The sequence below is a fragment of the Chlamydotis macqueenii genome, unplaced genomic scaffold (genome assembly GCF_036417535.1).
Source record: "Chlamydotis macqueenii isolate bChlMac1 unplaced genomic scaffold, bChlMac1.mat HAP1_SCAFFOLD_66, whole genome shotgun sequence".
In the NCBI taxonomy this organism is placed as follows: domain Eukaryota; kingdom Metazoa; phylum Chordata; class Aves; order Otidiformes; family Otididae; genus Chlamydotis; species Chlamydotis macqueenii.
Genome location: NW_028239238.1, coordinates 9,312 through 24,097, shown reverse-complemented (window position 1 = coordinate 24,097; position 14,786 = coordinate 9,312). Strand labels below are relative to the sequence as shown.

At 60.8% G+C, this 14,786-nt stretch overlaps 1 protein-coding gene across 1 annotated transcript; it reads right to left on the bottom strand.

The window, feature by feature from the left end:
- Positions 1–11,000: 11,000 nt before the first annotated feature.
- LOC147596000 (protein NDRG2-like) lies at positions 11,001–13,511 on the bottom strand. The gene is made up of 5 exons (XM_086771750.1): positions 13,380–13,511; positions 12,454–12,548; positions 11,481–11,525; positions 11,352–11,403; positions 11,001–11,081 (listed from the first exon to the last, which is right to left on the bottom strand). Exons 1-5 carry the CDS (start codon positions 13,509–13,511, stop codon positions 11,001–11,003), a joined length of 405 nt encoding a protein of 134 aa, XP_086627876.1.
- Positions 13,512–14,786: the final 1,275 nt, after the last annotated feature.

Below are 14,786 nucleotides of genomic sequence, written 5' to 3'. Positions count from 1 at the left end.
CTAACCAACAGGGCTTCGACATTTACCATCAGCTGCACCTGGGCGTCCAGTGAAAAAAATAAACGAAATATCACGAACATCAGACGATTGCTCTCACACCGAAAGTGCCAGCCAGTCAAGCTCTTGCTGCTCCTCACCGGCCATTCCCAGCGCATCTACAGCACCACAGACATCGGAGCTCCGGGCTTTCCCTGACCAACAGGGCTTCGACGTTTACCACCAGCTGAACCTGGGCGCCCACTGAAAGTAAAAGCCCGAAAAATCAAAAATGTCGGACGATTGCTCCCACACCAAAAGTGCCAGCCAGTCAAGCTCTTGCTGCTCCTCCCCGGCCATTCCCAGCGCATCTACAGCACCACAGACATCGGGGCTCCCAGCTTTCCCTGACCAACAGGGCTTCGACGTTTACCACCAGCTGAACCTGGGCGCCCAGTGAATAAAAGTCCCCAAAAATCAGAAATGTCCGACGATTGCTCCCACACCCAAAGTGCCAGCCAGTCAAGCTCTTGCTGCTCCTCACCAGCCATTGGAGGCGCATCTACAGCACCACAGACATCGGGGATCCGGGCTTTCCCTGACGAACGGGGCTTAGAAGTTTACCACCAGCTGAACCTGGGCGCCCCCTGAAATAAAACCCCGAAAAATCACGAACGTCGGACGATTCCTCCCACACCGAAAGTGCCAGCAACTCAAGCTCTTGCTGCTACTCACCGGACTTTGGCAGTGCATCTACAGCACCACAGACATCGGGGCTCCGGGCTTTCCCTGACCAACAGGGCTTCGACATTTACCACCAGCTGCACCTGCGTACACACTGAAAAAAATAAACGAAAAATCAGGAACATCGGACGATTGCTCCCACACCGAAAGTGCCAGCCAGTCAAGCTCTTGCTGCTCCTCACCGGCCATTCCCAGCGCATCTACAGCACCACAGACATCGGGGCTCTGGGCTTTCCCTGACCAACAGGGCTTCGACGTTTACCACCAGCTGAACCTGGGCGCCCAGTGAATAAAAATCCCCAAAAATCACAAACGTCGGACGATTCCTCCCACAACGAAAGTGCCAGCATGTCAGCCTCTTCCTGCTCCTCACCGGCCATTGGCAGCGCATCTACAGCACCACAGACATCGGGGTTCTGCGCTTTCCCTGAACAACAGGGCTTCGACGTTTACCACCAGCTGAACCTGGGCGCCCACTGATAAAAATAAACGAAAAATCACGAAGATCAGACGATTGATCCCGCAACGAAAGTGCCAGCCAGTCAAGCTCTTGCTGCTCCTCACCGGCCATTCCCAGCGCATCTACAGCACCACAGACATCGGGGTTCTGCGCTTTCCCTGAACAACAGGGCTTCGACATTTACCACCAGCTGCACCTGGGCGCCCACTGAAATAAAACCCCGAAAAATCACGAACATCGCACGATTGCTCCCACAACGAAAGTGCCAGCAACTCAAGCTCTTGCTGCTCCTCACCGGCCATTGGCAGCGCATCTACAGCACCACAGACATCGGGGCTCCGGGCTTTCCCTGACCAACAGGGCTTCGACGTTTACCACCAGCTAAACCTGGGCGCCCACTGAAAAAAATAAACGAAAAATCACGAACATCAGACGATTGCTCCCACACCGAAAGTGCCAGCAACTCAAGCTCTTGCTGCTCCTCACCGGCCATCGGCAGCGCATCTACAGCACCACAGACATCGGGGCTCCGGGCTTTCCCTGACCAACAGGGCTTCGACGTTTACCACCAGCTGAACCTGGGCGCCCACTGAAAATAATTAAAGAAAAATCACGAACGTCGGACGATTGCTCCCACAGCAAAAGTGCCAGCCAGTGAAGCTCTTGCTGCTCCTCACCGGCCATTCCCAGCGCATCTACAGCACCACAGACATCGGGGCTCCGGGCTTTCCCTGACCAACAGGGCTTCGACGTTTACCACCAGCTGCACCTGCTTGCCCACTGAAAAAAAACCCTGAAAAATCAAAAACGTCGGACGATTGATCCCACACCGAAAGTGCCAGCCAGTCAAGCTCTTGCTGTTCCTCACCAGCCATTGGCAGCGCATCTACAACACCACAGACATCGGGGCTCTGGGCTTTCCCGGACCAACAGGGCTTCGACGTTTACCATCAGCGGCACCTGGGCGCCCACTGAAAAGAACCCCGAAAAATCACGAACGTCGGACGATTGCTCCCACACCGAAAGTGCCAGCAACTCAAGCTCTTGCTGCTCCTCACCGGCCACTGGCAGCGAATCTACAGCACCACAGACATCGGGACTCCGGGCTTTCCCTGACGAACCGGGCTTCGACATTTACCACCAGCTGCACCTGGGTGCCCCCTGAAAAAAAAACCCCAAAAATCACAAACGTCGGACGATTCCTGCCACACCTTAAATGCCAGCCTGTCAAGCTCTTGCTGCTCCTCCCCGGCCATTCCTAGCGCATCTACAACACCACAGACATAAGGGCTCCGGGCTTTCCCTAACCAACAGGGCTTCGACATTTACCATCAGCTGCACCTGGGCGTCCAGTGAAAAAAATAAACGAAATATCACGAACATCAGACGATTGCTCTCACACCGAAAGTGCCAGCCAGTCAAGCTCTTGCTGCTCCTCACCGGCCATTCCCAGCGCATCTACAGCACCACAGACATCGGGGCTCCGGGCTTTCCCTGACCAACAGGGCTTCGACGTTTACCACTCGCTGAACCTGGGCGCCCACTGAAAGTAAAAGCCCGAAAAATCAAAAATGTCGGACGATTGCTTCCACACCAAAAGTGCCAGCCAGTCAAGCTCTTGCTGCTCCTCCCCGGCCTTTGGCAGCGCATCTACAGCACCACAGACATCGGGGCTCCGGCCTTTCCCTGACGAACGGGGCTTAGAAGTTTACCACCAGCTGAACCTGGGCGCCCCCTGAAATAAAACCCCGAAAAATCACGAACGTCGGACGATTCCTCCCACACCGAAAGTGCCAGCCAGTCAAGCTCTTGCTGGTACTCACCGGACTTTGGCAGTGCATCTACAGCACCACAGACATCGGGGCTCCGGGCTTTCCCTGACCAACAGGGCTTCGACGTTTACCACCAGCTGAACCTGGGCGCCCAGTGAATAAAAATCCCCAAAAATCACAAACGTCGGACGATTCCTCCCACAACGAAAGTGCCAGCAACTCAAGCTCTTGCTGTTCCTCACCGGCCATTGGCAGCGCATCTACAGCACCACAGACATCGGGGTTCTGCGCTTTCCCTGAACAACAGGGCTTCGACGTTTACCACCAGCTGCACCTGGGCTCCCACTGAAAAGAAACCCCGAATAATCACAAACGTTGGACGATTGCTCCCACACCGAAAGTGCCAGCAACTCAAGCTCTTGCTGCTCCTCACCGCCCATTCCCAGCGCATCTACAGCACCACAGACATCGGGGCTCCGGGCTTTCCCTGACCAACAGGGCTTCGACGTTTACCACCAGCTGCACCTGGTTGCCCACTGAAAAAAAACCCGGAAAAATCACGAGCGTCGGACGATTGCTCCCACACCGAAAGTGCCAGCCAGTCAAGCTCATGCTGCTCCTCCCCGGCCATTGGCAGCGCATCTACAGCACCACAGACATCGGGGCTCCGGGCGTTCCGTGAACAACAGGGCTTCGACGTTTACCACCGGCTGCACCTGGGCGCCCACTGAAATAAAACCCCGAAAAATCACGAACGTCGGACGATTGCTCCCACATCGAAAGTGCCAGCAACTCAAGCTCTTGCTGCTTCTCACCGGACATTGGCAGTGCATCTACAGCACCACAGACATTGGGGTTCTGCGCTTTCCCTGACCAACAGGGCTTCGACGTTTACCACCAGCTGAACGTGGGCGCACACTGAAAAAAAACCCCGAAAAATCACGAACGTCGGACGATTGCTCCCACAGCGAAAGTGCCAGCCTGTGAAGCTCTAGCTGCTCCTCACCGGCCATTCCCAGCCCATCTACAGCACCACAGACATCAGGGCTCTGGGCTTTCCCTGAACAACAGGGCTTCGACATTTACCACCAGCTGCACCTGTTTACGCACTGAAAAAAAACCCTGAAAAATCAAAAACGTCGGACGATTGCTCCCACACTGAAAGTGCCAGCCAGTCAAGCTCTTGCAGTTCCTCACCGGCCTTTCGCAGCGCATCTACAGCACCACAGACATCGGGGCTCCCAGCTTTCCCTGACGAACAGGGCTTCGACGTTTACCACCAGCTGAACCTTGGCGCCCAGTGAATAAAAATCCCCAAAAATCACAAACGTCCGACAATTGCTGCCACACCCAAAGTGCCAGCCAGTCAAGCTCTTGCTGCTCCTCACCAGCCATTGCCAGCCCATCTACAGCACCACAGACATCGGGGCTCCGGGCTTTCCCTGAACAACAGGGCTTCGAAATTTACCACCAGCTGCACCTGGGCGCCCACTGAAATAAAACCCCGAAAAATCACGAACGTCGGACGATTCCTCCCACACTGAAAGTGCCAGCAACTCAAGCTCTTGCTGCTACTCACCGGACTTTGGCAGTGCATCTACAGCACCACAGACATCGGGGTTCTGCGCTTTCCCTGAACAACAGGGCTTCAACGTTTACCACCAGCTGCACCTGGGTGCCCACTGAAAAAAATAAACGAAGAATCACGAACATCGGACGATTGCTCCCACACCGAAAGTGTCAGCCTGTCAAGCTCTTGCTGCTCCTCACCGCCCATTACAGGCGCATCTACAGCACCACAGACATCCGGGCTCCGGGCTTTCCCTGACCAACAGGGCTTCGACGTTTACCACCAGCGGCACCTGGGCGCCGACTGAAAAAAAACCCCAAAAATCACAAATGTCAGACGATTCCTGCCACACCTTAAACGCCAGCCTGTCAAGCTCTTGCTGCTCCTCACCAGACTTTGGCAGTGCATCTACAGCACCACAGACATCGGGGTTCTGCGCTTTCGCTGAACAACAGGGCTTCGACGTTTACCACCAGCTGAACCTGGGCGCCCACTGAAAAAAATAAACGAAAAATCACGACCATCGGACGATTGCTCCCACAGCGAAAGTGCCAGCCAGTCAAGCTCTTGCTGCTCCTCACCAGCCATTCCCAGCGCATCTACAGCACCACAGACATCGGGGCTCCGGGCTTTCCCTGACCAACAGGGCTTCGACATTTACCACCCGCTGCACCTGGGCTCCCACTGAAAAGAACCCCGAAAAATCACGAACGTCGGACGATTCCTCCCACACTGAAAGTGCCAGCCAGTCAAGCTCTTGCTGCTACTCACCGGCCATTGGCAGCGCATCTACAGCACCACAGACATCGGGGCTCCGGGCTTTCCCTGACCAACAGGGCTTCAACGTTTACCACCCGCTGCACCTGGGCTCCCACTGAAAAGAACCCCCGAAAAATCACGATCATCGGACGATTGCTCCCACATCGAAAGTGCCAGCAACACAAGCTCTTGCTGCTCCTCACCGGCCGTTCCCAGCACATCTACAGCACCACAGACATCGGGGCTCCAAGCTTTCCCTGACCAAGAGGGCTTCGACGTTTACCAGCAGCTGCACCTGGGCGCCCACTGAAAAAAATAAACGAAAAATCATGAACATCGGACGATTCCTCCCACAACGAAAGTGCCAGCCAGTCAAGCTCTTGCTGCTCCTCCCCGGCCATTGGCAGCGAATCTACAACACCACAGACATCGGGGCTCTGGGCTTTCCCTGACCAACAGGGCTTCGACTTTTACCACCAGCTGCACATGGGCGCCCACTGAAAAAAAACCCTGAAAAATAAAAAACGACGGACGATTGCTCCCACACCGAAAGTGCCAGCCAGTCAAGCTCTTGCTGTTCCTCACCGGACAGTGGCAGTGCATCTACAGCACCACAGACATCGGGGCTCCGGGCTTTCCCTGACCAACAGGGCTTCGACGTTTACCACGCGCTGAACCTGGGCTCCCACTGAAAAGAACCCCGAAAAATCACGAACGTCGGACGATTGCTCCCACACCAAAAGTGCCAGACAGTCAAGCTCTTGCTGCTCCTCACCGGCCATTCCCAGCGCATCTACAGCACCACAGACATCGGGGCTCCGGGCTTTCCCTGACCAACAGGGCTTCGACGTTTACAACTAGCTAAACCTGGGCTCCCACTAAAAAAAAATCCCGAAAAATCAGAAACGTCCGACGATTCCTTCCACACCGAAAGTGCCAGCCTGTCAAGCTCTTGCTGCTCCTCACCGCCCATTGGCAGTGCATCTACAGCACCACAGATATCAGGGCTCCGAGCTTTCCCTGACCAACAGGGCTTCGAAGTTTACCACCAGCTGCACCTGGGCGCCCAGTGAAATAAAACCCCCAAAAATCACGAACGTCCGACGATTGCTCCCACACCAAAAGTGCCAGCAACTCAAGCTCTTGCTTCTCCTCACCGGCCATTCCCAGCGCATCTACAGCACCACAGACATCGGGGCTCCGGGCTTTCCCTGATGAACAGGGCTTCGACGATTACCACCAGCTGCACCTGGGCTCCCACTGAAAAGAACCCCCAAAAAATCACGAACATCTGTCGATTGCTCCCACACCTTAAATGCCAGCCGGTCAAGCTCTTGCTGCTCCTCACCGCCCATTCCCAGCGCATCTACAGCACCACAGACATCGGGGCTCCGGGCTTTCCCTGACCAACAGGGCTTCGACGTTTACCACCAGCTGAACCTGGGCGCCCACTGAAAAAAATAAACGAAAAATCACGACCATCGGACGATTGCTCCCACACCAAAAGTGCCAGCAACACAAGCTGTTCCTGCTCCTCACCGGCCATTCCCAGCGCATCGACAGCACCACAGACATCGGGGCTCTGGGCTTTCGCTGACCAACAGGGCTTCGACATATACCACCAGCTGCACCTGGGCACCCACTGAAAAAAAAAACCCCCAAAATCACGAACATCAGACGATTGCTCCCACACCGAAAGTGCCAGCCAGTCAAGCTCTTGCTACCCCTCACCGGCCATTCCCAGCGCATCTACAGCACCACAGATATCGGGGCTCCGGGCTTTCCCTGACCAACAGGGCTTCGACGTTTACCACCAGTTGCACCTGGGCACCCACTGAAAAAAAAAACCCCCAAAATCACGAACATCAGACGATTGCTCCCACAACGAAAGTGCCAGCAACTCAAGCTCTTGCTGCTACTCACCAGACTTTGGCAGTGCATCTACAGCACCACAGACATCGGGGTTCTGCGCTTTCCCTGAACAACAGGGCTTCGACGTTTACACCCAGCTGCACCTGGGCGCCCACTGAAAAAACTAAACGAAAAATCACGAACATCGGACGATTGCTCCCACAGCGAAAGTGCCAGCCAGTCAAGCTCTTGCTGCTTCTCACCAGCAATTCCCAGTGCATCTACAGCACCACAGACATCGGTGCTCCGGGCTTTCCCTGACCAACAGGGCTTCGACATTTACCATCAGCTGCACCTGGGCACCCACTGAAAAAATAAACGAAATATCACGAACATCAGACGATTGCTCCCACACCAAAAGTGCCAGCCAGTCAAGCTCATGCTGCTTCTCACCAGCCATTCCCAGCGCATCTACAGCACCACAGACATCGGGGCTCTGGGCTTTCCCTGACCAACAGGGCTTCGACGTTTACCACCAGCTGCACCTGGGCGCCCACTGAAAAAAAATCCCGAAAAATCACGAACGTCGGACGATTGCTCCCACACCGAAAGTGCCAGCCTGTCAAGCTCTTGCTGCTCCTCACCAGCCATTCCCAGCGCATCTACAGCACCACAGACATCGGGGCTCCGGGCTTTCCCTGACGAACCGGGCTTCGACATTTACTACCAGCTGCACCTGGGTGCCCCCTGAAAAAAAAAAACCCAAAAATCACGAACGTCGGACGATTCCTGCCACACCTTAAATGCCAGCCTGTCAAGCTCTTGCTGCTCCTCACCGGCCATTCCCAGCGCATCTACAGCACCACAGACATCGGGGCTCTGGGCTTTCCCTGACCAACAGGGCTTCGACGTTTACCACCAGCTGAACCTGGGCGCCCACTGAATAAAAATCCCCAAAAATCACAAACGTCCTACGATTGCTCCCACACCGAAAGTGCCAGCCTGTCAAGCTCTAGCTGCTCCTCACCAGCCATTCCCAGCGCATCTAGAGCACCACAGACATCGGGGCTCCGGGCTTTCCCTGACCAACAGGGCTTAGAAGTTTACTACCAGCTGAACCTGGGCGCCCACTGGAAAAAAAATCCCCAAATATCACAAACGTCGGACGATTGCTCCCACACCGAAAGTCCCAGCCAGTCAAGCTCTTGCTGCTCCTCACCGGCCATTCCCAGCGCATCTACAGCACCACAGACATCGGGGCTCCGGGCTTTCCCTGACCAACAGGGTTTCGACGTTTACCACCAGCTGAACCTGGGCGCCCACTGAAATAAAACCCCGAAAAATCACGAACGTCGGACGATTGCTCCCACACAGAAAGTGCCAGCAACTCAAGCTCTTGCTGCTCCTCACCGGCCATTGGCAGCGCATCTACAGCACCACAGACATCGGGGCTCTGGGCTTTCCCTGACCAACAGGGTTTCGACGTTTACCACTTGCTGAACCTGGGCTCCCACTGAAAAGAACCCCGAAAAATCACGAACGTCGGACGATTGCTCCCACACCGAAACTGCCAGCCAGTCAAGCTCTTGCTGCTCCTCCCCGGCCATTGGCAGCGCATGTACAGCACCACAGACATCGCGGCTCCGGCTGAGCCGATTCGTGTCCTTCTTGAACAAGGAGATTTATGTGATGGGTGCCATCCTGTTCTCGAATCCTTGCTCCTTTTAATCACTCCCTCCCTCCCTCGAGATAATGTGAGACTGTTTCTTGCTCCAAACCAGACTTCCCCCTCCCACTAATTGCTTCTTCAAACTATATGGTTAGAAAGTTACTGGTTTTATACCCTTCATCTTTATGAGCCCCCCCCCGCTCCCTCCTTTCGCAGTCCTGCATGCCGTTTTTACATAGCCAGGTGCCTGTGGCTGACCTTGTGTATTTAATGTAACTTTCTTGTGGCCGACTTTGTGTATTTCATATAACTCTCCATTGTTCTGACAAGGTTTGATGAACAAACAGCTCACAGTTTATTACACTGCCCCCCAAAATGCTCTCTCACCCCCAAAAGTGGCCTCCTGCCCCACAACTGGGCCTCCTACCCCCCCAAAATGGCGTCGTGCCCCCCAAAATGCTCTCTCACCCCCAAAGTGGCCTCCTGCCCCACAACTGGGCCTTCTACCCCCCCAAAATGGCGTCGTGCCCCCCAAAATGCGCTCTCACCCCAAAGTGGTCTCCTGCCCCCCAACTTGCGGGGGGGGGGGTCGCCGAGCTCCCGCGCATGCGCGCACAGCTGGACCGTGAGGGGCGGGAGACCGGCGCGGAGCCGGTTGGGGGGGCGTGGGCGCATGCGCGCTGAGGGGCGGCGGGCGCGCCGGTGGCGGAGAGAAGGCAGGAAGCAGGAAGCAGGAAGCGGCAGCGCCGCGGCGTTTTTATTGGCGGGGAGAGCGGCGGGGGCGAGGCCCGGCTCCGGTAACGGCACCGCGGGGGCGGGGGGCGCCCGGGGGGGGGGGGGTCAGAGGGGTCCCGGGGGGTTTGGGGTCCGGGGTGGGGGGGGACGGGGGATTTTGGGGGGGGATCCCAAACCGTTCTAGGGGGATCCCGGGGGGGGGGGGGTTGGGGGTCCCGGGATGGGGGGGTCGGGGGTATGGGGGGGGGGGCTTGGGGGGCGGAGTCCCAAAGAGTTTAGGGGGGCGGTCAGAGGGGTTCTTGGGGGGAGGGTGGAGGGTTTGGGGTCCGGGGTGGGGGATTTTGGGGGGGTGGGGGGGCTTTGAGAGGGTGGGGGGGGGTCCCAAACCGTTCTAGGGTGATCCCGGGGGGCAGTTGGGGGTCCCGGGGGGGGGGAATTTGGGGGGGGGGCCTCAAACCATTTCGGGGCATGCCGGGGGGGGTGCTTAGGGGGTCTAGGGGTCCTGGGTGCGAGATTTTAGGGGGGGTCCCGGATGGGGGGTGGGGGGGGATTTGGGGGGATGGAGCGCGGTCCCGGGGGGGGTCCCCCAGGCTGCCGCGGGACAGGCTGCGGCCCCGCCCCCCGTCCCCCGAGGCCGCGCTGGAGAGCGAGGCGGTGCGGGAGCGCAACAGCCGCGTCATGGCCGCCGCCGCCACTGCGGGGGGGGGGGGGGGGCCAGGGCCGCGCCCCGCCCCTCCCCTCCCCGGCCACGCCCACCCCCCCTCCCTCCCACCCCGGGCCACGCCTCCCCCGGGCGCCAGGTGGTGCCCCGGGCCACGCCCCCTCCCCCCGAGCCACGCCCCCTCCTCCTCCGGGCCACGCCCCCTCCTCCTCCGGGCCACGCCCCCTCCTCCTCCGGGCCACGCCCCCTCCTCCTCCGGGCCACGCCCCCTCCTCCTCCGGGCCACGCCCCCTCCTCCTCCGGGCCACGCCCCCTCCTCCTCCGGGCCACGCCCCCTCCTCCTCCGGGCCACGCCCCCTCCTCCTCCGGGCCACGCCCCCCTCCAGGCCATGCTCCCCTCCTCCTCCGGGCCACGCCCCCCTCCAGACTGCCCCCTCCTCCTCCGGGCCACGCCCCCTCCTCCTCCGGGCCACGCCCCCTCCTCCTCCGGGCCACGCCCCCCCTCCTGGAACTGCATTTAATTGCCCTGGGTGGAGGGGGGAGGTGATGTTAATTAGAACTGAGGAGCGTTAATTAAGCCTCAGGTCAATTAATTCCTGCCTCACAGCAGCTAATTACTCCCCCCAGGTCCAGGTTAATTAATTGCACTGCTAATTACCCCCCCCGGTGTAATTAACTCCCCCGCCTCAGCTGAGTTTTCCCCTTCCAGCACGCAAACGAGCCCCCCACCCCGGTGGTAATTAATTATGCAGAGCGGCTTAATTACCCGCCCCGAGTGCTAATTACCCCCCCAGGAGTGTTAATTAGCGGTGGCTCGTTAGGCGGTACTCACGGTAGCCCATGCCCTGCAGGAAGTACTTGAAGGCCTCGGTGAGCTTGGCCGGCTGCGGGGGTGGGGCCGTGACCTCTGACCCCTCCCCGGTGACCTCTGACCCCTGGCTGACCTCTGACCTCGCAACCCCGGTAAGGCCCGGTCCCCCTCCCCCCTCAGCAGTCCTCTGAGCCCCCGTGACCTCTGACGCTCTGTGACCCCATGACCTCTGACCCCATGACCTCTGACCCTGTGTGACCCCATGGGGGGGTGTCATGTGACCTCAGAGGAGGCCCGGTGACATCACAGGAGGCCCGGTGACATCACCAGTGACGTCACTCACCATGGCGTCCTTGTGGGGGGAGTTGTCGCCCACCACCAGCAGCACCGGGCAGCTGGGGGGGCAAAGGTCAGGGGTCGCGGGGGGGTCACGGGGGGTCACGGGGGTCACGTGGGGTCAGGGGTCACTCACCGCAGGCTGTTGGCCCCGCTGCGCTGCAGGCCCAGGTCCCCGCGGCTGCAAGGGGGGTGTCCCAGTTCATCCTAGTGCCTCCCAGTTTGATCCCAGTTCCCCCTATTTTCTCCCCAGTTCCCTCCCAGTTCTCTCCCAGTCCCTCCCAGTTCCCTTCCAGTTCCCCTCAGCTCAATCCCAGTTGCTCCCAGTCCCTCCCAGCCCCCCGGTACCCCCCCAGCTCCATCCCAGTTCAATCCCAATTCCTCCCAGTTTGATCCCAGTTTCCCCAGTACCCTCCCACTCCATCCCAGTCTGATCCCAGTGCCCCCAAATCCCATCCCAGACCCCCCCCAGTCCCCTCCCAGTCCCTCCCAGCCCCCCCAGTTCCATCCCAGTCCCCCCCGGTTCAATCCCAGTTCAATCCCAGTGCTCCTAGCCCAATTGCAGTCCCTCCCAGCCCCCCCAGTTCCATCCCAGTCTCCCCCGGTTCAATCCCAGTCCTCCTAGCCCAGTCCCAGCCCCTCCCAGTTCCCTCCCAATCCCCCCCGGTTCAATCCCAGTTCAATCCCAGTCCTCCTAGCCCAATCCCAGTCCCCCCCCGGTTCAATCCCAGTGCTCCTAGCCCAGTCCCAGTCCCCCCCCAGTTCCCTCCCAGTCCCCCCCGGTTCAATCCCAGTTCAATCCCAGTTCGATCCCAGTCCTCCTAGCCCAATCCCAGTCCCTCCCAGCCCCTCCCAGCCCCCCCAGTTCCCTCCCAGTCCCCCCCGGTTCAATCCCAGTTCAGTCCCAGTCCCCCTCCCAGTCCCCCCCGGTTCAATCCCAGTTCAGTCCCAGTCCCCCCCCCAGTCCCCCGCAGTCCCCACCAGTCCCCCCAGTTCCATTCCAGCCCCTCCCAGTTCCCTCCCAGTTCAATCCCAGTTCGATCCCAGTGCTCCGAGGGCAGTCCCAGTGCCCCGCAGCCCCGCCACAGCGCCCCCAGTTTGCCCAGTACCTGTTGTACATGGCCCAGAGCAGGGGGGCGTTGGGCGCCGCCCCCAGCCGCCGCCGGGCCTGCTGCACCGGGGGAGGGGCGGCCGCCAGCTCCTCCTGCGGCCCGCGCGTCACAGCCCCGCCCCCGCCCCGCCCCTGCCCCGCCCCGTGTCACAGCCCCGCCCCTGCCCCGCCCCGTGTCACAGCCCCGCCCCCGTGTCACAGCCCCGCCCCTGCCCCGCCCCTGTGTCACAGCCCCGCCCCTGCCCCGCCCCTGTGTCACAGCCCCGCCCCTGCCCCGCCCCTGTGTCACAGCCCCGCCCCTGCCCCGCCCCTGTGTCACAGCCCCGCCCCTGCCCCGCCCCCGTGTCTCAGCCCCGCCCCTGCCCCGCCCCTGTGTCACAGACCCGCCCCTGCCCCGCCCCTGCCCCGCCCCCGTGTCACAGCCCCGCCCCCGTGTCACAGCCCCGCCCCCGTGTCACAGCCCCGCCCCCGTGTCACAGCCCCGCCCCCGTGTCACAGCCCCGCCCCTGCCCCGCCCCCGTGTCACAGCCCCGCCCCTGCCCCGCCCCTGCCCCGCCCCCGTGTCACAGCCCCGCCCCTGCCCCGCCCCTGCCCCGCCCCCGTGTCACAGCCCCGCCCCCACCCCGCCCCATGTCACAGCCCCGCCCCCGCCCCGCCCCCACCCTGTGACCCACAAGTGACCCTCCCCCAACCCTTAACTGAGCTCCCTGACCCACAAGTGCCCCCCCCGACCCACAAGTGGCCCTTGGGGCCTCTAGGTGGACTCTGGGCCCCCCAAGTGCCCCCCACAGGCCCCCCAAGTGCCCCTTGAGGGCCCCCAAAACTGACCCCCAGGACCCACAAGTGGCCCTCCCCAGACCCCCAAGCGACCCCCGGACCCACAAGTGGCCCCCCACGGGACCCCCAAGTGCCCCCCCGCCCGACCTGCGTGAAGAGGTGCGCCAGGATGAGCTCGCTGCTGGAGGACGTCAGGCCCGACACCTGGGGGGGCACCCGTGGGACCCACGGCGACCCACCGCGACCCATGGCGACCCACCGCCGCCCACCGCGACCCATGGCGAACTACGGCAACCCACCACGACCCACAGTGACCCACCGGCACCCACAGACACCGTAGGGACCCACCGCGACCCACAGCGACCCACAGACACCGTAGGGACGCACAGCGACCCACCGCGACCCACAGCAACCCACAGCGACCCACAGACACCGTAGGGACCCACCGTGACCCACAGCGAAACAGACACTGTATGGACCCACAGCGACCCACAGCGACCCCCGTTTCGCCCCCAAATCCCCCATTTTTCCCCCCTAGCCCTAACCCTGGCCCAAAACCCCGGCCCCTAGCCCTAACCCCGGCCCCTAGCCCTAACCCCGGCCCCTAGACCTAACCTCGGCCCAAAATCCCGGCCCCTAGACCTAACCTCGGCCCAAAACCCCGGCCCCTAACCCTAACCCCGGCCCAAAACCCCAGCCCTAACCCCGGACCAAAACCCCGGCCCCTAGCCCTAACCCCGGACCAAAAGCCCGGCCCCTAGCCCTAACCCTAACCCTGACCCAACACCCCGGCACCTAGCCCTAACCCTGGCCCAAAACCCCGGCCCCTAGCCCTAACCCCGGGCCCTAGCCCTAGCTCTGGCCCCTAGCCCTAACCCCGGGCCCTAGCCCTAGCTCTGGCCCCTAGCCCTAACCCCGGCCCCTAGCCCTAACTCCGGCCACTAGCCCTAACGCTGGCCCAAAACCCCGGCCCCTAGGCGTAACCCTGGCCCAAAATGCCGGCCCCTAGCCCTAACCCTGGCCCAAAACGCCGGCCCCTAGCCCTAACCCTGGCCCAAAACGCCGGCCCCTAGCCCTAACCCCGGCCCCTAGCCCTAACCCTGCTCCCTAGCCCTAACCCCGGCCCCTAGCCCTAGCCCTAACCCTGCTCCCTATCCCTAACCCCGGCCCCTAGCCCTAACCCTGGCCCAAAACCCCGGCCCCAAGCCCTAACCCCAGCCCCTAGCCATAACCGTGGCCCAAAAACCTTAACCCTGGCCCAAAACCCTGGCCCCTAACCCCGGCCCCTAAAATAACCCCGGCCCCTAGCCCTAACCCTGGCCCCTAGCCCAAACCCCGCCCCAAAACCCTGGCCCCTAGCCCTAACCCTGGCCCCTAGCCCTAACCACGGCCCCTAACCCTAACCCCGGCCCCTAACCCCGGTCTCTAGCCCTAACCCCGACCCAAAACCGTGGCCCCTAGCCCTAATCCCGGCCCAAAACCCCGGCCCCTAGCCCTAACCCTGGCCCAAAACCCCGGCCCCTAGCCCTAACCCCGGCCCCTAGCCCTAACCCT

Bases quoted from the DNA above. Each gene is read 5' to 3' on its own strand.
- LOC147596000 (XM_086771750.1), bottom strand. From the start codon at position 13,511: ATGGGTCGCGGTGGGCGGCGGTGGGTCGCCATGGGTCGCGGTGGGTCG. The intron at 12,549-13,379 runs GTCGGGCGGGGG...CGCGGGCCGCAG, and splicing joins TGGCGCACCTCTTCACGCAG to GAGGAGCTGGCGGCCGCCCC. The intron at 11,526-12,453 runs GTACTGGGCAAA...CCCCCCTTGCAG, and splicing joins CTCTGGGCCATGTACAACAG to CCGCGGGGACCTGGGCCTGC.